The sequence below is a fragment of the Phalacrocorax aristotelis genome, chromosome 7 (assembly GCF_949628215.1).
Source record: "Phalacrocorax aristotelis chromosome 7, bGulAri2.1, whole genome shotgun sequence".
Taxonomy (NCBI): domain Eukaryota; kingdom Metazoa; phylum Chordata; class Aves; order Suliformes; family Phalacrocoracidae; genus Phalacrocorax; species Phalacrocorax aristotelis.
The window spans coordinates 401,735-423,241 of NC_134282.1; the positions used below are offsets into that span (position 1 = coordinate 401,735).

At 42.2% G+C, this 21,507-nt stretch overlaps 1 protein-coding gene across 1 annotated transcript in view; it reads left to right on the top strand.

Moving 5' to 3' along the window:
• Window positions 1-21,507, top strand: part of MCF2L2 (MCF.2 cell line derived transforming sequence-like 2) — a 191,270-nt gene extending 169,763 nt beyond the window's left edge. Inside the window, exons 26-35 of the mRNA XM_075098389.1 lie at window positions 582-654; window positions 3,806-3,915; window positions 7,869-7,964; window positions 11,938-12,027; window positions 14,230-14,301; window positions 16,020-16,106; window positions 18,337-18,455; window positions 18,962-19,074; window positions 20,079-20,182; window positions 21,327-21,507. Coding sequence (XP_074954490.1) covers window positions 582-654; window positions 3,806-3,915; window positions 7,869-7,964; window positions 11,938-12,027; window positions 14,230-14,301; window positions 16,020-16,106; window positions 18,337-18,455; window positions 18,962-19,074; window positions 20,079-20,182; window positions 21,327-21,427 — 965 coding nt within the window. The 3' untranslated portion in view covers window positions 21,428-21,507. The remainder of the gene's footprint in view (window positions 1-581; window positions 655-3,805; window positions 3,916-7,868; window positions 7,965-11,937; window positions 12,028-14,229; window positions 14,302-16,019; window positions 16,107-18,336; window positions 18,456-18,961; window positions 19,075-20,078; window positions 20,183-21,326) is intronic.

Genomic DNA, 21,507 nt, shown 5'->3' on the forward strand with positions numbered 1-21,507 from the left:
CAGCATCTTTCTTATCAACTTTCCCCACTCAGCAGTTACTGGACATGAGTCTGTTGCTACCTTGCAGCTACACAAGAAAAGTGAATAAATGGCATCTGAGTAACATTTTATTATTGCTGTTTGTCCAGGATGCTGAGCAAAAGCATTCTTCAGCGGGATGGGGTTATTTTCTACTAGATGGCTGCATGTGTAAAAGGATGGATGTACATGTGTTGCTAAATCCAGAAAAAGCTGCGAGCCACAAAATTTGTATTGTATTCTGGGAAAAATGCCAGTATGTCCATTCCCTAGATCCAAGTTGTGCAGTGAGCTAGGAAGACGTACAGAGGAAAGAGAAGGTGATAGGGGAAGAAATTTCTCCTGCACTGAAAAATATGGGTAGAAGAGCTGTTTGGGTGAGCTAAGTTTTCAGCCTGTAAGATCACCATATGACTTTCTCTTCAAGTGTGAGTATTCTATTTTGATTGCAGCAGCAGTCAAAAATATCTCCTATTTCTCGCTCTCTCTCTCCCACCTTCTGTGCAAACAAGGAAGCAACTTATACAATTTGGAGCAATTTCTTCTTACTTTTTCTTTAACAGAAGCAAGTCAACTGCACCAGAGAATCACTGAGAGTGTATACCATGCACCAATGGATTCCTCCAATGCAAGCAGGTAACCACAGCCATCATGGCATATCAGGGCCATGTTTTGTCTTGCCTTTGTGCTTTTGCAGTACATAAGTTCTTAGTTTTCTGAGTTTAGCTTTGTGGGTATGAACTTACTTGATTGTCTTCAAATTCTTTAGAGACATGTAAATGCAGATAAAGGATTTGCTTATTGGGAAACTAAAAATCACAATGCAGAGTTCATTTGAAAGATGATAATTTGGTCTTCGAAAAGAACTATGCTCCAGATTAACTCAAGTTTAGACAAAATGTTTTGGAACATTTCCAGGATGTCAAATGGAGCTGTCAGCAAATTTTTGTAATGACCCAATTGCTGGGCAAGTTGAATGAAAGTTGGCATGGGATATCACTGTAAAATTTTAGCAGGATCAATGAAACCAAGAGATCCCCGGTAACACAGCTAGCCTTTGAGAGCTGTACAACTCAGTGCAAGAAATTTTAAACAGATGCAGTGCTATTAATCCTGCACCATATTTTCTCTAGGCTTTGTTACTATTCCTTTGTTTAAGGTTTAAGGGTGAAAATCTTTCAGCAGAACTACCTTGGGAATAGGAGAAAATTATTCCAGTGAAATATGAAATGCAATCACAAAAATGTTTCAGATCAATCCAGATGTATGTTCCTCTTATAAAGCTCTTAAAGTAAGAACTTTCAGAGCAGAAATTATAGCTAAAACATGTCAACAGAAAATTAATTAACTCCAGGAAGAAAGGCCATGTGATTAGCTATTTGTCCTGGAGTGGATTAAACCAAAGGAAAAATGAAGTGCTTCTTGTCCTCACTGTGCCAACTATGCCAAAGAAGGAGATGCTGGATGCTTCTGCTCCAAATGCTGGGTTATTATAGGGTCAGGAAGAATATGGTAAGTCTTCATGAAAGAATAAAGCCCTGGGCTTTCAGGAATGGAACAAGTACAGAGTTTCCTATTGGCTATTATAAACTGAGGCCACCTTGATCCTCTGTAATACATGCCTTGGAGAGAAGCAAGGACAGGCGAATTGCAGCACAAGGTGGCTTTGCTCTGGCTGACAAATAGGGCACCCAGAATTCTCAGACTGTGGAACCTCTTCTGCAGCCTGTTTTCAGATGCCTGGTAGAGGCAAGGAGGGGAAGGAAGAAGCTAGACTTTGTGATAGCCACCCGCATGGGCATAGTCTATGTTTATCACTGACGTGCCTAAGCAGCCCCAGTTGCAAAAGGCGCTATAAGTAAGCCAGTGATAGATAGTTACAGAGCAACCAGTATCATCAGTGCTCTGCCAGTGGTTGGAGGCTTATTAAATATTGATGTTTTATCTAACCAATCGACACCCTCTCCTGGGTTGCCATGTGTAACAGTGACTCTATTATTTATTGAGAATTGTCAAACCTGTACTGTGACACCGGGGAAGTCTGTTTGCAGGACACTCTCCCATCCCTGAGCCTGTTCAATGACAAAGACTATCTCCTTCACTTGTTTATATGCCATCACAGCACTTGGGGCTGCAATCTCATGAGATAGGCAGGGCTGGGCTGACTCAGGACTGGAGCTGAGGTGTCTCCAAAAGAGACACTTAGAGCCAGTGCGCTTAATACAGGCAGTTATTGAATGTCCCTAAATCCTGGTCAATCTATTTAAATTCTCTCTGTAAATTCTTCCCCAGAGCTTCTGTGTTTAATGCTAAAATGAGATGCACCATGGTATCTATTGCTGCTGTATCTCTCTCAAGAGGTGGCTGCTGCATTTCAGTGATAATGAAATTATCTCTTTCTATTGTTTTCTAATCCGTTTAAACATATGAAACTTAAATAGACTATTGTTCTAACTGTTTAACTATCTGCTTTCTTGGAAATGGCTGATTCAGTCCATATAAAAATATACTGTGCACATCAATATACAAACACTTGGAGTTTTACTGTACATGGTGTTTCAGAGAATCTTGTGTGTTTTCTTGGTGTCTTTCTCACATCTGTAAATCTTTAACTCTGTCAGCTGCATGTTTCACAGTTATCTCAGCCTAGCTGGGAAGGAATAGAGGAAAAAGAATAAGGAAATGTGAGTGTGCTTTGGATGTGTTCCCACGTTTTTGAGCTCCATTTTGTACCTGACATCAGGCTGCAAAATCACATTTTGATTTAGTACAGGAGGTAACAGAGACCTCTAAGGTTCCATCAGAAATAGGTCAGAGGTTCAAATACAAAGCAATGAGCCCAGGCTGCCTCATAGTTACAAAAGGTATTCACACATCTCTAGTATTCCAAATGTTTTTAAGTTTTTTATGATACCTTGGACCTTCCCTTTACAGCAGGACAAACCCTATGAATGTTAAGTATAACATTTCAGATGTTAATTTTAAACAGCAATGTAGTTGCTGATACATGTTAATAATAAGCATTTTGGGAAAGAGTATTTCAGGTGTGCAGATATAACAAAATGTGTGGAACATTCAGTCTGCCAAGGATAACAGTCAAACATTCACATTAAATCACCAGACATGTGCAAAACAATGAGGATAAGAACCATAAGAAAATCTTGCAGCTCAAATGCCCTACAAACCTGGGGCAGGGGGGTCACTCCCATTACAGATGGCAAGGCTGGTACCTGTGCAAATCTGGCCAGATGGATCCCCTTGTCTGTGGTTTGGCCCTAGATAGGGATATCCCACTTGGATTCACGTTTTCAAAGAGCAGAAGAAACAGACGTTGGGAGATCCTGGAGCCAGTGGGATCCATATGTTCCTCTACGCATGGTATGACCTCTGTGTGACCATCCAGTACCCATTTCTCTCCTGGGGTCAAATATACTTATGCTGCAAAGGATGGAAAACTGGGGTCCTCTTTTCTAACCTGGTTTCCTACCCCTTCCTTCCAAATCTTGCAAAAGAGCTTGTGCAGACTTAACCAGTTCATTCCTCCATTTTCCCCTTCTCAGCTCTCACTAATGACATCCTTTACTGAGTGGTGTGGAAAGGAGGTGGGGGCTAGAATGGCTTTTTCCACCATACCTGCCTACACAGGTGCAGAATTTATAGTACACACAATTTTAAGACCTGCCTTTTATTCCTTAGGCTTCCATGTCTGAGGGTAAGAAAGAATGCTTAGTGCTCAGTTAGGTATTAAGCAGGAATGTAACCACCTTTGTATTTCTTTTGTCCAAAGGTATAGCAGAAAGTCATCAAGTATATATGAAAACAAATCTGAGACATCAAATGTGGAAGCATCTAACAATAAAAACAGGAATTCCAGTCCCAGCTCCAGACAAAAGAGAGGTAGGGGTTCTGACACAGAGCTTTTTGCTTCCAAAGGATAATATTTTTATGTTTGCACACTCATTTCTAGAGTTTGATGATGATACTTTTAAATGTATATTGTTTAAACCCAACCAACGTCAAAAAAAAAACAACCTGATGCTACGAAGCTGAGTGACTGTACCGCGAATCTTCTTGAACACTGAAAAGGGTTACCAGTTTAGGATTTTTAAGTCTGAGCTTTGATGCATTACAGCACTCTTTATACAACTTGTGGTTTTTTTTTTTTAAAACCCAGAATTTTGGGGGGATAGTACGTGTATTTTAACCTTCTATATCCTGGCTAAGTTGGTTTCTAGCCATATTTAAGATTGTCAATGGACTTTGCTAACAGGATGTCCTTGCTTTATATGGAAGAGATGTTTTTGCCTCCTCTATGGATAGGTTCCCCTCTAGCATATAGTAAATAAATGCACACGTGATCTTTGAAACTCCCTCCATTATTTGAAGCCATAAATACAATAGATGTATTCTGTATGATGTAGGTTAAAAAGAACACTAAAAAGCAACTGAATGATATCTGGCAGTAGCAGGAGCAGAAAATCCTTCAGCATCAGTTTCTCTTTTAGGTAGTAGTTTGAAACATTAAAGCAATGACTTTTCCATATAATACAAAAAATAAAATTATGAGGTCTTAAAAGAAGAGATAGATGTCCAAATCAGGCTTAAAGTAACAGCAAGACCCTTTATAAGTTGAGACGGTAAAAAAAGTTGAGTTTTTTTTATTTTGAAAAATAGGCTATTTACCAAAAGTTTTCATTGCAATAAGTTTTCATGTGGGGGAGATAGTTATGGATTCTTCATTAAAAAATCCAATTTTATTAATTAAACACCTCCTTCAGTAAAAATTTCTTTTTTAAAAATAAAGTTGAATAGCAGCCTTTCATTTGAAATTCATAAACCCTATTAAAAAAAAAAATTCTAGGAAAATTATTGCTGTGTTTTAACTGCTCCAACTTAGAGTGTGGGAACTGGGATCATGCTGTATGCCCTTTTTTTTGCCTTTTGCTTTCCCATGATGCGTTCCTCGGGGCTCTCCTGCTAGCTCAGCTGAGAAGCCTCCTCAACCTCTGCTCTGTGGCCGCTCTGCAGATGCAGAGCAGAGCCGAGTCACCTCTCTTGCTGGGCCTCAGGGCGTGCGTCTGCCTCCTGGGCTGCAAAACACGCTTGTGCAGAGAACCAGCGGAAGAGCTATCCGGCTCTAGATGTCCCACCAAAACTTTAATTTGTGTCCCTGTGAGGCACCAGAGCCTCTAGCTGGGGCTCCGCAGGGGCTGCAGTCCTCTGGGGAGGGCATGGCCATGCTACTCTGGGTACACCAGCGGCATGGGGCCTGCTTCTCTGCCAAAACTGTCTCTTCTGTGCCACCTACTGACTGCAATACTCCCAATAGCCATGTAATTACTCTGAACGCAGATTGTTTTAAAATATTGTTTTCTTTCTATAGTGCAGAGGGGGAGGGCACTAGAGGCAAGCTATTTCAGTTTCGTTATTCTTATGGATAAGTGCCTGTGACTGGGTTACCTACATATAAAACAGTATTTTGTGTGGACCGGGTTGGTAGATTCACTGACTTGAAGCTATATGGGAGCTGAGTCCTGCAGGGATCCTCTTGAGATCACTTAGTCTAACTGCCCTGCTCAAAGCCGGGCCGATTGCAGCAAGTTGCTTAGGACTGTGTCCAGTTGGGTTCTGAATATCTCCAAGGGTGGAAACTCCACAACTGCCTTGGGGATGCTGTCCCAGTCTTTAATCACCTTGACAGTACAAAAAAAAAGTTTTTAGTATTTCAAAATGGAATTTCCTGTATGTCAATTTGTGCCCATTGCCTCCCATCCTGTCACTGGGCTCCACTGACAAGCATCTTGCTCCATCTTCTTTACTTGCTCCCATCAGGAATTTATATACATTGATAAGATCCCCTTGAGCCTTTCCTTCTCCAAGCTGAACAATCCGAGCTTTCCCACTCTCTCCTCATGTCAGCTACTGTAATCCCTTAATCATCCTCATGGCCTTTTGCTGAATTCACTTAAGTATGTCCACGTCTCTCTTGTACTGGGGAAGACAGGTCACAGCAGCCCAGGTTTGTCTCACTTGTGCCGAGTATAGGGGAAGCATCACCTCCCTAGACCTCCTGGCAAGACTCTGCCTAATGCAACGCAGGATGCTGTTGGCCGCCTTTGCCGCAAGTACACATTGCAGGCTCATGTTCAACCTGTTCCCCATCAGGACCTAGTCCTTATTATGTTTGGAAATGGTTTCCAGGGTTATTTGGTATACCTGCAGAATGAAGGAAAAGGTTTGAAATACCTCAAGTGGAGACATGTCTTTAGAGACCAGTCTCTAATGATGGGCTGGTGCTGGGAACCTGTGGGAACTTGTGAAATCCTAAGGGGTCTGTCAGTGAAGTGGTATAATTGCGTAGCTGAAGAACTAGCATATAAACTTTCCCCCTATACACATGCGCTATTGTACTTGCTGCATGACTCTGTGATAATCAAATACTATAGATTTTTTTTTTTTCCCTCTATGCAAACAGAAGGTAAATATATTTCATACACTGGGTTCTGGATTCTTTATAAGCTACAGTATCTTTACAAAGATTGCTTGGCAGCGGGAGCAGCCAACACAGGCAGTCTGAAAGTCAAGTGCTTCTCAGTGCACCTGTGGGCAGCCCCACAGCTGAAACGGCCACTTGCTAGCAGTTGCTCACCAGATGCACCTGCCTGGCCCAAAGAGGGCATCAGGCCACTGCCTGGAAGGAGCTGAATGAATGACACCGACATCGTACTTCTGCATTGTTAAAATCTGTTCCTCTCACACCCACCTATGCATGCAGGCACCTGAGATCCTGGATTATCTTGGCTGCAAATCAGGAAGCGATGGGATGTGCTTTTCTTTGGAAGCACAGCTTGTCTGTTTGTTGCTTGTCCATCTGCGTGGATTCACTGTCTCCTCATGTTCCCTTTGTACTTCTGGTTTTCGTTTGTGCCTCTAATCAATTTCACTTGGCGGTGCATGAAATAAAGACCAGGAGAAAGCTAGTGGTTCAATCCTAAGGCACAGAACCAGGCAGCGAACACATGGCTTTTCTCCTGCTCCTTTGCCATAAACCTTCTGTGTGCCACACATGGGTCTGGAGGTTTGATCTAGGTCCACCTCTTTCCTGCAATGCAAGTAACAGTATTTTTCAAAACCAGAGTCTCAGGACCTAGATCTGTCTGTGACTTATCTTTATAAAGGCACCTGTCAGGTGGTGTGGCTGACTTACTCATGTAGGAGCCTGGCAAGTAAGCGTTGCTGGCATGGCACTCCTTATGTCCCAGTAAATCATGAGATCAAATTCATGACTATATGCCAGCTTTGGAGGCTGTTAGAAAACTTCAGCAGGTAAGGCTGAGACTGAATCAGCCACAGAGCTGATGATGGCAGACACTTCAGTGCTAGTACTGGATAGCAGAAGTGGGACTGCTTGCAACACTTGCTGTCTGTATATGTCCTACACTGCAAGGCTTCTTCTCTTATTTCTTCCTGCAACCTTGCTGTACCAACCACAATGATGTGTTTTCATAGTAAAAGGCACTAGATCCTTTTTAATGAGCTTGCTGCTAAACTGTATTTTCCTTTGATGAGAGCTACATCCTTTCACCTGGTTTTCTTTGGTTTTGTTTTGTTGTTCTCCATCAAAACTCAGTGAGCCAAATTCAACCCAGGGGCTCAGTTTGGCTCAGCTGGCTTAGTCACCCTGACCTCATGTCACCTTTCTATGTGATTAGCTCTTGCTCAGGCTCGAACTGAATCAAAATTTATTTATTTATTTTAAGTTGTCATCCAGTGCTAACCTTTCCTTTCCCATAAGCTGAACAGCTGACCCTTCCTTCCTTATTTCTTTTCCCTTTCCCTCTCTCTCCTAGTTGATGCTTCCACCAGCCTTAACCTTGAGCGCACAGCGCTTGCTAGAAAGCGATTCACATTGCAAGGTCTTTCCAACCGCAGAGCTCCACCCAAAGGTAAAATCATCCCATGCAGCATTTGGTCTCTGGCCATCTGTCTCCTGCACTCCCACAATGTTCTCTCCATCCCATAGTGCCGTCCATCACTGTTACCTAAAGTGCTGCCGCATCTCACCAAAATTCTCCGGTCTGATACACACGTATGGCTCCTCTTCTCAAAGATGCTGTTACCAAAAATTGCTCCCATGGCAGTGTCGGCAATGCAACCTTTGTGTTGACTGGTTGGATCTTTTACTGGTGCATAGTGAAAGTAATGTTTATTTCCAGTCTTTCCCAAGGGCCAAAGTGTGAACATGTTTTAAACAACCAACCTAACTTCTTTCAGCAGTTTACTGGCTTGAAGGGAAGGGTATCATTGTGTTGAGCTACATGAGGATTTTATGTGTCAAATTGTTCATTGGTTGGACCTTTTTTATTTTTTTTTTCTTTCTCCAAATGTTGCTCAGCCATGGCCTAGTGGTTACACTGAGGAACTGGAATTCAGAAGATCTGGGGTTTATTGCCATTTCTACTTTATTATGTTGTGTGAAACTGTAAAATGGTGTGTTCTGAGTCTTTGTGTGCAAATGTTTAGAAGAAACTCAATATCCATGAGTAGAGAACACTCCATGTCCCTGCGATGGCTGTACAAGGAAGAGACTTTAGAGGAAAGAAAGAAATGTGAATAGAAATGAAATTGAATGACTGTTTGCAATTGCTTTCTGAAAAGATAATGTAATTACTCTTTTTGTTGTTTTTATATGATTTTTTTCTTCTGATAAACTATATTTCTTCTGTGAGACAAAGGGTTAGAAGGTGAGCATCGAAGGAGGAAGAAGTAAGGTGAAAGAATAAAAATTACAATGTTATAAAGTAGATGAGAATACACCAATAGCCAGAGCAGCCATAAGATTCTGGCTGCAAGGCTAAGGCTGCGCTTGGTAGTAAGATCCAAGATGGACAAACCAGTTCAATGTTCTGAATACAAAAAAGGGAGTGGTTTTCATATCCTGTGGCTTGGGGAAATCAATTACAAAATACAGATTTCAGAAATGCAGTAATTAGGGTGAGTTTGGATCCGTAGTTTTGGTTTGGGCCTCTTTTGCTCTATTATCTTCTTGTCGTCTTCTTGTTTCTGGATTTTTCTTGTCATGTGAAATGTCTTGCATTTTATTCAGTCAATCCATGATCCAGACAGCAAAGCACAAGTTCAGAAGAGTTCATACCCCTCCTAAGCTGTATGCACTCTCAGCTCAGAGACTTGCTGGGTCTGGTTACTTGAAATTCCTGTGAAACACCTCCATTACACAATGTCCCACTCCACTGTCTTGTGCTGTTCAGTTGCTAATCTGGTCCTGGCCTAAAGGAAACCAGCTGGCAAATAGCCTGGATGATTTTGCAGAGCGTGGTCATTTCTGTAGGCAGGGATGATGCAAAGCTGTGTTAGCACTATACAGACTGGCTGTTAAGGCCGATCGGAAGCTGTGAGAAGGTGACAGGGAAGTTACTGCGCTAAGAGCTTGTCCTGCTCTTGACCCTGTTGTCTAGGGATTCATTACTGGCCACGGCAGGAGGTGGCATACTGAGCTGAGCATAGTTTGGTTCAGATCCACTGTGTCTGTTCATGTTCCAAAAACATAAAAAGGGAAGGTTTAAACAATAAAATAACAAGACTAACTAGGGGGAAAACAAGATTGCCTGATAGATGTCAACTGGCAGCAGAGCATGGCTGCTCAAAGCATTGCTGAACTGTCTGCCCAGGCTGGGTATGATGGGGTAGAAAATGTATATAAGCACCTTGGTGTTTTGGGCAAAGAAATGCTGGTGTCTGGAGGAGAAACTTTACCATCCTGCACATCAGTGCAGAGACCCCAAGGCAGCCATACCAGAACTGACACGGAAGCGCGTGAAAGCCCACACTCATAGCACTCTGCATCTCCCCACCTTGGGTCGGCATTAGCTGTCCTGGTTTGCAGAGCCAAGCTTACATTCCTTGGAGTTGGCACAGGGTCTCTAAGAGCTGCATGATGGGGTGTAAACGTAGCCCTACACCACAGTTATAAAGTGAAACTTCCTTTGTATTTTAATAAGGCAGTTTCAGCAGTCTAAATGTGGAGTCATTCCATTGTCATTATTACTGAGAGCAGAGTTTAACCTCTCATTTTTTTCTTCAGCCTTTTAGGAGGTATGAATAAGGATGTACTTGAATATTTGTGCTTTTATGAGTAAATTGATAAAGAAGTGCATTGGCCAATACAGAATTTACAGACTTTTTACAGTATCCAATCTACAGTTAAAATTGCACTGAGATTTTAAGGAGCTAATATGGTTTCCTGATGTTTTGGCATAATAAAACATTATAGGAATTGTAGTTTAAGCAGTCACTCTAAATTCTGATCCACTGGAAACATACAGTGAATGTGACATTTACTAGGCAGGAATATGGAAAAAACAAAGTAAACAGAAATGTTGTGTGACTGAAATAAGGAAACGTGAAGATGAGGAATGGGAAAGATAATTTTAAGATCCCTGGCAAGGAAATTGTCACAGTAGTACAGCTCTGCATGGGATATTTAAGCCTGAAATATAAAAATCACCTGTAACTTATTTTGGTCTTTTGCTCTAGTTCTGTATGCTAGTTAACTTGGGGGGGGTGGAGGAGAGAAAAAAGAAGATAGAGATTATAAGAAAGAAGAGGCGATTGGAATAGAAAGGTCCTTCTGAGACACAGGCACCATCTGGGAACATCTGGGCTAAGATTCAGTAAAGCATATAAGCATGTGCCACAGAGAGTTGTGTGTGAAATAACTCTTCACCCATCCCAGGAAATTTTTCAGTGAGAATAGAAACAACGATTTTTTTTTACATAAATATTTCTTTGATATTTAAGAAAATCAAAACATGAAAATCACAAATAGTTTTGAAGATCTGTAAACCTTCAACAGAATATTTAAAGCCATTTCTAATACCGCTTTCAACAGAGGTTGTGTCCTGGTAGAGTTAGGTGGTCAAGTATCTTACTGAAACTGAGATATGAAGCATATGTACAGCTTTACTCATGTCTGAATGGAAATACTCACTTGAGTAATGCAGCACATGTGCATAGAGTGTTTTCAGCAGAATAGACTAAAAAGTTAATCCTGAAATATTTGTCAGCAAGCAGTATTTTCTCCCAAGTGGTGCTGCTGTTGCTGATTGGTGCAAGAAGTGTATTGATGTGCTCATAGATGTGAAGACACAATCTCTTGAGAGCTGTGTAATGACCTCAACGTGTTTTGAAACATCATGTGCTCTCTGAAGGCAGCAGACAGTTCATTTAGACCTCTGATCTGTTTTTGAAATACTTTGAGTCAAAAATGCTACTCACATCTCACAGTGAAATCTGAGGAAGTTGTGTCTTCATTCCTGAGTGGACTTCGAGAAAAGGCAGGATCCAAATTACAGTAAACAAAAAAATCTCTGTTGTCTTCACTTTCTCCAAGCTGATTTGCACCAGAAAGGATGAAGGCTCAGAGAATGTTTTCAGGCGTTCACACAGTTAACTCCTAAAAATGCCAAATGTGAACTCCAAACCATTCATGTTTGTTTTTCAGTGTATTTCTGGTCAGTCATCACCAAACAAGAAGTTCAGTGTCTAAAATAATCCAAACCTCATCTGTAGACGCACACACCCCATTCTAACCATCGTGCTAATCTTGCTGCGTTTTGTAGCTGTACTTAGACTGGCTGGTTGCTAAAACGTTAATTGGCATAAGTCTCCCTTCTGAAGTATTAAAATTGGTGTAACTGGAATTGCTTTGAAAAAATCTGTTCATATAAACTCTTTTCTGTGCTATTAACTTTGTTGAGGGTATTTTTCCTGGCTGTTTTAGAGTAGCAACCTGCTGTTTATTTGCCCTTTTCCAGCTGCTGCTTTGCTTTGGACATCTTTTACCCTCAGTGCTTATTAACCTCTAATCCTGCCCTGCATTGCATCTCTCTGTTCTCCCAGATCCAGAATGTAAGGAAAGAGAAGTTACCCGTCGTTTTTCCCTAGCCTCCTCCATCAGCACCACAGTTAATGCTTCTGCGGTGACCAAAGGTACTGTTATGCTGCTTGCTTAGCTACCCTTCTCCCTTCCGGCTGACTGATACGTTTACTGCCAAATGCTGTTCACAGAGTCAGAACATCAGGCTCAATTTTTATAAATGCAGGAGGTTCCGGTAGAAGAAGAGTCAGGACCAGTATAACACCTGCAGGGAGGCAGGCCAAGACATTTTGAATGTATATCGAGGTGTGCTGCCAGCATATATAATGACTCTTCTCAGTTTCTCTGTAATAGGCTTCAAGCAGTGGTGCTGGTTTCCATGGAAGCTGGATTACTTTTTGGCTGATGTGGGGTTAGGTTTCCAATTTCTCTCCTGTTTGGATTAACTGAAATTCAATAGAAATTATTTCTCCATTTCCCTAAAGCTGTTTAAGAATTTTGCTTTCAAGAGGAGAGAATCTCTTCATTGTGTAGCAGGCATCAGGTGGTAAGAAAGCCTGAAATCAAGCCAAAAATGGAGTAGCAATAGATGCCAGTCCTAAGAATATTTAGCATAATCACAGTTTTCATTAGAAGTTATGTTTGCAAGGAAATTTTCAGACATGTGTAAGGGAGTTAGGTGCTCAGAATCCACTGAACTCTATGTAATTCATGTGAGAACTTATGAAAGTTTTATTATTGAGCTGTAAATATTTTGAGAAAAGGTGCTTCTACAAAATTTACTTTAAGTTATTGCACTAGTGCCTGCATTTAAACTCAAAAGCAACCCATGCATTTGCACAAACTGGTTGTGTTGAAAATTAGTAGGATTGTAGGCACCTATGCCTACATGTCAGAGTTACTTTTGAAAACAGAGCATATGGTCTTACATCAAATTCTGAATATATTGTCCTTTGGCAGCTCCTGGAATGAAGTGGAGGAACTGATTTGCAAGTTTAAGATTTGCGGGGCAATTCACAAACCAAAATAAAAGGAAAATTGGCCGAATTAATTTGTATAAAAGCCTTTGCTATATATTTGTCAGGAAGAAGGTTGCACAGTACTTGATGTAGTGCATTCTAAACAGTTGTGAAGGATATGAACCGTATCCTTGACTGTGAAATGAAACAACAGGTATCTGAAATGGCCTACTTCCAGGGTATCATGAAATGATAGTGCGGTGGGGTTTATTGGCAGAGGGAGAATGCGATATTACCACTACCTACAATGTTTCTTTGCCAGCCTCTCTAGACCATAGCACTACAGCATCTCTACATGGAAATGATGGGCATAGCACTGGAGAAGAGGTTCTTAAAGCTTGCTGCCCTTGGCAACAGCTTCAAAAATACATGGTCAGTTACTAGGTTATGGGAAGACTGAATTATTTCCTAATATTGATTTCCTAAGCTGGGGAACAGAAAGAAGCACATGTGTAGAAAGAGAACGGGCAACCAAGGGTTGTCCTTTAGCATGGTTTACTGAAGACGGCATGTGTGGATTACAATGACATTCAAACTTTATCACCATTTTATATAAAAAAAAAAAATCTTGTCCTAGGATCCTGTTTAGCACAAGACCATTGGCATTTGTTTGCGATGCTGAGAAAACTACTTTTGTAATGATTTTAAAAGCTAGAAAACAAAACCAGTGCTTTTCAATTAGGTGTTTTATTTACAGCATCTGCTTTAAGAAAATATTTCAGATGACAAAAGAACTGAAGCCTGAGTCTTGTCTCAGCATTAGCCAAATGCAGGTCTAGCCAGGGTGTTTGGATCATCTCATTCAAGGCTACTGCATACTGCTGCGTACCGATCCTCACTGCTAACAGTTCAGCTCTGTCACATATCCAGTCCTCCACATGTGGAGTCAGGACACAGGAGAAGCATTGTATGTGGACCTGTGATGGTTGCCCTCCGCTTCTGTCGGGCAGAAATGTTGGCTTTTGCGGGCTCTTGCCTGCCAGCCTTATGGGCAGAAAGCTGAGATTGTAAGTCTACCTGTGTTAGTGCCATCTCCTGGACAAGCATGGGAAAAAACACCTGTAAAACCTGATGGGAAGCAGATACATTTACTATGTCTTCAGGTCTTTTGCAAAAAGAGGCCCGATCTCTATCAACATCACAGAAATGTTTATCTTCACCACTTAAAATTTAGGGGTTGGTCATTTTTCTGGGTGAAACGGAAAGTTTTAGGCGGGTAGTGTTTCCAAGTAATGGGAAAGCAAGTTTCTCCTTTAACAATATTTACAGCCTTGTGACTATGCAAACTTCACACAGGTCCCCTTGTTCCTGCAGTTAAAGTCAAGAGACATGAAATAAAGAGTGACCCAACTCCCCTGGGGTTTGAAGGTATGAGTATTTCCATCCTGCATGAAAATCTGTTTGGCAACCTTTTGATCTTATTCACTGAATTTGCATCTCATTGCTGCTGGCAGACAACACTGGAGTTCATTATGGGTTTGGTGTCAGTTCATATGTTTAACTGTGATAAACACAGCTTGGTCCCCCCTTGCTTGTCGCCTGCACTCATGACATATTTACCAGCTTTCACCTAGGGATGGGCCTAAATTAAAACCCCAGTTCTCTGTCTGACAGTTTTGGGAAGTAATGCTCTAGACTGACCTGGATCTGGGTTTTCTGCCTGGCTTTTACCTCACTCTGTAGAGTGCAGTAGCAGGGAGCAAGGGGCTACTTTTAACCTGCAGTCTGGCCGCTTGCGTCACTCCTCCTTTGTTAGCGTCTAAACCTAGTGAGAGGAGCAGGAGCCGTGTGCATGAAGACCACAGAAGAGGCTAGACTGTGCATTAATATCCATTTAAGGTGCGGTGTTTTGTTTCAGCCAAGCAGAATTTCCACCTATTTGTTGCAGCAGATTCATCAATTACTGTTTGATAAACAATACCAAAGAGTTAAACTGGGAAGTTATTCCCCAGCCACTGGAAGATCACCAGCTTCCATTGTCAGCTTTTTCCTTTGCAAGGCATGTTGCCTCGTGGGGCACAAGCAGTCGGGTCCCCGTGTTGCAGGACAGGGAGGAGAGTGATGTAAGGTGAGGAATCCTTTCTTAGAGTTGTGTTGCTCTGTATAAAACCTCAGTAGAAAAGGCAGGTGGCCACGTTAGTGATGGTATTGGTGACATATTGGAGCTGTCTCCTATGTCACTCCCTGTAGAAGGACACTGAAACAGAGAGATTGGAATAAAGGGTTCAGAGGCAGCAGAGGAAATAGTGGGTTTGCTGTTTGCAGAATATTTCCTCTTGCCAGTGACCCCTGGCCCTAAGTTTGGAATCATCCTGGCACCCAGCACCAGAGCTTCACAAACTCTGGTGTTTATACCTCACTTTCCTCAGTGACAGATACTACTGATCTCAGCATACCGCATGGCTGCAGAGGCAGGGGGTGTTTCAAGATGCAAGTACTACCCATAGGATAGAGCTGAGTCAATTCTCACTGGTAAAAAATATGGTCCTACTGCACATTCCTCACCAGACTGAGTTTCTTTATGTAGGAAACAATGAACATTGCCATGTCTTTACCAGAAGATATTGCTATTGCCAGAGCTCTGACAGAGTTAACGCAAAGGATTGATTTACTTAGATAAAAAACTTCCCCACAAAATTGCATTGCATTCGTCAAGAGTGACATCACTCATTTCTGGCTGGGAAGACCACCCTCCCTGGTCCCCTTTCATTGTTGTATGGACGGGCATCAAAATCATACACCATCACCTACAGAATGACTTGAAATGATGCAAGGAAAATATGTTAAAAATGTGTAAGGAAGCTGTAGTGAGATAGAACGCTGCACTGTTCACCCAGCAATCATTTTCATTAATTAACATCAACATTTGGCTGTTCTCTGATCTTCTCAGAGTTTTTCTGTGGAACGCTGCTGTCTTTTCACTCATTCGTGCTGGTCATGTGTCTCCTCTTTATAACCGTTGGACCCCAGTCCACCTGTTTGTTAAAGAGACTACCAGTTGCAGATGTGATAGAGGAATTCACTTTGTACTGGTTGTCTGGTCACTGTTTCACTGTGAAGACACAAAATTGTACTTCCCGTCACAGATGCTTTTGAGAACACCATATTGGCCCAGACCAAATGCAGTACTGGTTCCACCACAAGACCTGTGCCTAGATCTGCTTCACAGACAGGTAAACAAAACGAAAACATTTGTCATCTCAATTTGAGAGTGTAATATAAATTTACCAGAATATTTACTCTCTTTAAGTTAAAGAAATTTTTCTCTTGTAATGAACATTACTTCCCATGAAAGCAATGGAAGAACAAGCTTGGATCACTAGCAGGTAGAGAAGCAATGTCCAGATTCTGGTTTTCTGTAGGTCAGGCAGAACTGAAAACAATTCTTTTAATTGATGAGCTCTGAATTTGATCTGTTATTTATAGATTGAATTAAGTACATAAAACTCAGGATATTTCTTACTCTCTGAAATTAGAATAGCAATTTGTCTGGAAGAAGGCGGGTCCATGTATTTGTAAGGAATCTCTGCTGTTTAGGTATCTGCCTTGAATACTTTCTACAAATGACAGTGGCAAAAGATCACTGAGCTTTTGTCTAAGTGGGAAGAAGCAGGACATCTTTTTCTTTTGCTGTTTGTAGCCCAACCTGTGAATTTGAACTACTATTGCTATAGCAGTTTGAAGCTAATTTCCATCAATGTATTCTTGTACATTTAGACAGTTGCTAGTATTTTGCTGGTATCATTCAACTGATGCAGAATATGGGGTCCAGTTCTATATGCTGGATGGTCTGGAATTGAAATTGGCTCTTTGGTCTCAACACTCCATTGGTATAGACCTTGGCAGGGACACTCATAACCCAGCACATGAATGCCACTTCAGAGGCTAGTTTACACCTTGAAAAGTATGTATGACCTAACCATGCCCATAGGGGTATAACTGGTGACGCTGCCCTGGTGGAGGAAGGTCATTGTCTCTCTTGTAGGTGAACTGCAGTAGCTGGGGCAGCTCTGCAGCCCCTATGTAACAGGAGGGAGGAGAAGGGGCTGCAGAGCTGCACGACCATGTGTTGCACCAACCAGTGCCTGTAGCAGGGAGGATGTGCATGGGGAAGGATTAAATAAATAAATTAATAAACCTATTTCTCCCAGATCAGATTGCTTTTCTGTTTACTGCCTGAACTGCCTGGCTTGGGTTTTGTATTGTCTCAGGCAGGTTTTGCTGTGGGTTGTGAGTGCAGGGTTATGCATAATCCCACTGCATGAGCATCTGTCTCTGTGCCTTGCTGTCAGAGCACTGCTTTGCCTTCCTTGTTGAGAGCAATGGGCCACAGGCTGTAAAGAACTTGATTCAGCATCTGCTGAGCCCAAGTCCCTGTGAATCAGCTAACGTACAGCAGGTACATTAAGTGGGAAGCCACGTGTTGATTTGACTGACTCTATTTGGCTTATATCTGTCAGGGCTGCAGAATACCTTAGCAGATGCAAGGTCTATTTCCTCCTAGCTGGACTGTAGTCATTCCTGTCAGACAAGGGACAGGCATCAAGTGTGAAGGAAGGTGGAGATCACGATTGCCATCTGTACGGAAGAGGCTGAGTTACTTTTCCATTGTGGGAGCCTCAGGCAGGCAGGTCTTATAATGCTTAGCCTGGTCTTTCCTTAGGACACATCCTCTGGGCATACCTTTGTAGGTAAAGAGACTGGCTGTTGTGCTTGGGCTGGAAATCTCTCACTAAGCCCCTTCCACTAGGCTGGGATGGTTTTGGGTACAAATCATGCAATAAGACTGCTATCAGCAAAAATGTTAATGAGATCTCTACCTACCACCAAGGTCTGGTTGTCTTTGTGCCTTGTTGTTTACTCTGTCCCTTCCCTGCACTTTCAGCCTGCTCCAGGGTATAGTCTTGTAAGTTGCTCAGGTGGTAATATCACCTTGGGATGAGATGGAGATAGGTAATCAACCAAAATTCAGTGGCTTCAGCCTTGAATTTATAGATAAACATGTAGAGGTACTCTGGAAACTGAATGAGCACGGCTTTCTGAAAATCATGTCAGCAGAAGTTATCATTTGCTACAGCACTCAGTCCACAGAAATATTCCTGGTCCTTGCTTTTTGTACCGCCTGAACGGAAGAGATTTAGCAATGCTAAATACTCAAGATACTGATGGGCATGCACACTGTGGCCACACACTCTGCCCTCCCACAAATGACAGCAAATAGTACAGGTTGTTAGGGACATACTTTTTATGGCAAAATCAGGGAACAAGCTGTTAAACAGGTACAAGCAATTCAGTAAGTGGGACAGTGGGAAGTAAACCTGTGACATTTATTTTTAAAAGACTGAGTCTGAAAGAGGCTAATGACTGAGAGCTAACTCTTTTTGGTTTATCTGCTTTGAAAAGGTTGGCCCAGCAGGCAAATGCCATCTCTGGACACATTTGAAGATTTTGAAGCCATCCCATCCAGCACAGATGAACTCTCCAACTCTTCTGACTTGGAGGAAGAGACCAACCCTCACAACGTAATCCTTTTTCAAATTACGCTGCCCTTTCCCAGCGTGACCTCCTCTTCCCTAAAGATCACGATTTAACCTGCAAAGTTGGGTTCATGCCAGCCTTTAATTTATGGATGTGTGGGAATACAGACGATGGGAATTTGATCTGGGGTGTTGGGAGATGCTGTAGCTTTACCTGTTAAAAAAGCAAGGGAAAAACTCTGAGCCTTTAAAAAAGTAATGTAAAACTTTTCAAGATAACTTAACCTGGTGTCACAAACCCAATTTCTGTATCAGAATAAAGGCTGGCCAGTTAATTCTAAAGCCTGAATGCACAGCACAGTTCTGTCCTAAGTTTGAATAATATTTAACCTGAGCATGATAAAAGGAATAAAAAGTGACTCAATTCCCTACAGAAGAAATCTCTGCTACCTTGAAATGCCTAATTCAGTATTTAACTAAACTCGCTCTCTTGCAAGTGTTCTTTCATCCATAGTGACTCTGTTTCTGGTGCGTTGTTTCATTCGTTTTAGGGGACCAATCTTTTTCGGGTAGAAGGCAGTTTTGACAACTGTTTCCCAGATTCTCTTACACTTGAGGATGGAGATTTAGTGCAGTTTGTGCAGGAAGGAGAGAACGGTCAATGGTAAGTATAGCAGAAAGACAGAATTTGACAGGTAGAACAGCCATAACCTCCTGGAAAAGATGGAAAATATTCAGAAGAATGTCAAAGCCTGTTCAAAATCAATCCAAATCCACTCATCCCATTGACCACAATGTGAAAGAGGCAGTGGGAGGCATGAACACAAAAGCAGCTTTGGTTAATTCCACCTGGTTGGCTTTCATCCCAAATGCTTGTGACATGAGGCTTAAGAGGACAGAATTTTGCATATAGGAAATGGAGGGGAATATTTAGGCTTTTGACACCCAGCCAGAACGACAACTGTCAAAGGCAGCATCCTGCCAGAGGATACATCAATAAAATCCCCGTGCCTTCTACTAAGCTGCAGCAGTGAACCAGACAGCGAGACAGCATTTTTAGCCCCAAAGGCACAGATATAAGATACGATTGACAAAGTGGAGTGAATCTGGTCCCCTTGAGCTCACATACATTACGGTGTGTTTATTCTCTCTTGCTGACAAGTCAGTCTTAGGAACAGACCTGGCTGGGCACCTGAATTCTCCTTCCATGGGTAATTTAGAGGAAGAAGATCTGATCTCCTTGAAGTGCCCGTGCAGTCAGGCCCTTCACTCAGAACTGACATGCCGCTGAGATGGGAGCAAGTCCCGTTGGGTGAAGTAGGCGGGACGTGAACTAAAACCACCCACCCTGGATGATATTTGCAGCAAGGGGGATGGGCAACATGAAAGATTCAGTTTCTTCAGCTCTGAATTTGGCCCAGGGTCTCAAACCCAGTCCAAGGCCCCTGCTTCCTTGTCACGCAATCTGCTTGCAAGTGAGCTTGTTCTGGGGTACCGAGTCGCTATCTGACACTGCTGAAATGTAATCACCGGCTACCTGTAGGACTTCCCCGAGTCCTCTGCCTACTTCCTTAGTTTAGGGAATAGCTGCCCAACATACACCTCTAAGAAACACAAGCCAGGGAAAGGGAGTGTAGGGAAATTCACTGACTGTTCTCTGAATTTCAGGTTAGTGAAGAAACTGGTCTCTGAGAAAAGCAACTGGGTTCCTTCCAGTATATTGCAGCCAGCAGAGGGGGACAGTAACAACATCATTAAGAACAGCAATGCAGGTAATAGATGAAATGTGTTACTGGCATTATTTTTTTTTCATCCTAAAAAATGATGTGATAAACAGTGCACTTTCTATATTAAAGTACTTGACCTGACTGTATGTCTGTGCTGCATTCTCTGGTAACGCAGCTGAGCTAGCCTGAAATTTGGTGCCTTGGGTGTCAGAGCTAGTTAGGCATAGCAGCATACCTTGGCATGGTTTAATTTTTTTCCCCTTCCCAGGCAGAATTTGAATCCCCCACCAAACTCCTGTGGCTGCCAGTACCCAGGCTGGCTACTTCACAGCTAGCCCAAGTGTGTCATATGGTAAGGTGTGTTGTTACTGCAGGATAGCTTTCATCCTGACGCAGGTACCGTTTGGATTTAGATCAGCATCAGGCCTGTGGTTCTGGTCTAGGTTTGAAAAGATTAAAATCTCATGAACCATTACTGCTTTCATCGTATTTCACTGCTGGCTCCTTCCTCTACTGCTGGAGTAAGGGCTGCTCTGGTGAGATTTCAGCCAAGTCAGCACTAAAAGTCATCCTTTCTTCAGCTTTGGTTCTGACCTAACACCCAAACAGGTAGGACTGGAAAAACGGAATCTCAGCAACTCTGCAGATCCAAGGTTTAAAATTTTAGATTCATTTTTGCCCATCCTTAAATATAAGCTACCAAAGTGCGTCCTGTTTTTCTTCTGGTAACAGAAGAAAGCAAAAGCTGGCACAGCCATTCCCTGGGTACCTGTGATAGAGAGGGACCAGTGTTTCATTCTGAATTACTGGTTTCTTTTGCCTTTTTATTCATCAGTTTGTTAAAGTTGAGAAAACCCTTTCTGAAAGTTAACCAGGATTCTTTGCTGTGGTTTAAAGGGAGTTTGGTAATTGCTGCTCCTTCACCTCCACAGCAGGTCAATTCCCTCAGTGCCTAAGACTCTCATTTCTTTGGCATGTCTAATGCTTCAAAAGAAAAATAAAGCCACACACATTACAGTTGGTTACATACCAAAAAAGCCTCCCTTGCCTTTAGTGAAGGAATTAGGAGAGCAGAATTGTGATTATTTATTTTTTATTTTATTTCAGGCTTTAACAATGAACCTCAGGACTGTAGAAGGGAAGTCCTTTAGATGTGTTGTAGTGACAATGTCCATGCCCTCCTTTTCAGACATGTACAACGATTCCTGCAGCACAGCCTCAGTAGAGTCAGACACCAAGGACAGCGAGGTGGCCAAAAGCTTCCCAGCAGAACAGAGGGCTGGCAGCTGAACAGCAGGACCAGCCACCCATCTCTCTGTTTATTTTGGGTGGACGCTGGATCAAAGTTGCCTTTCTCACAAGCTCTGAGG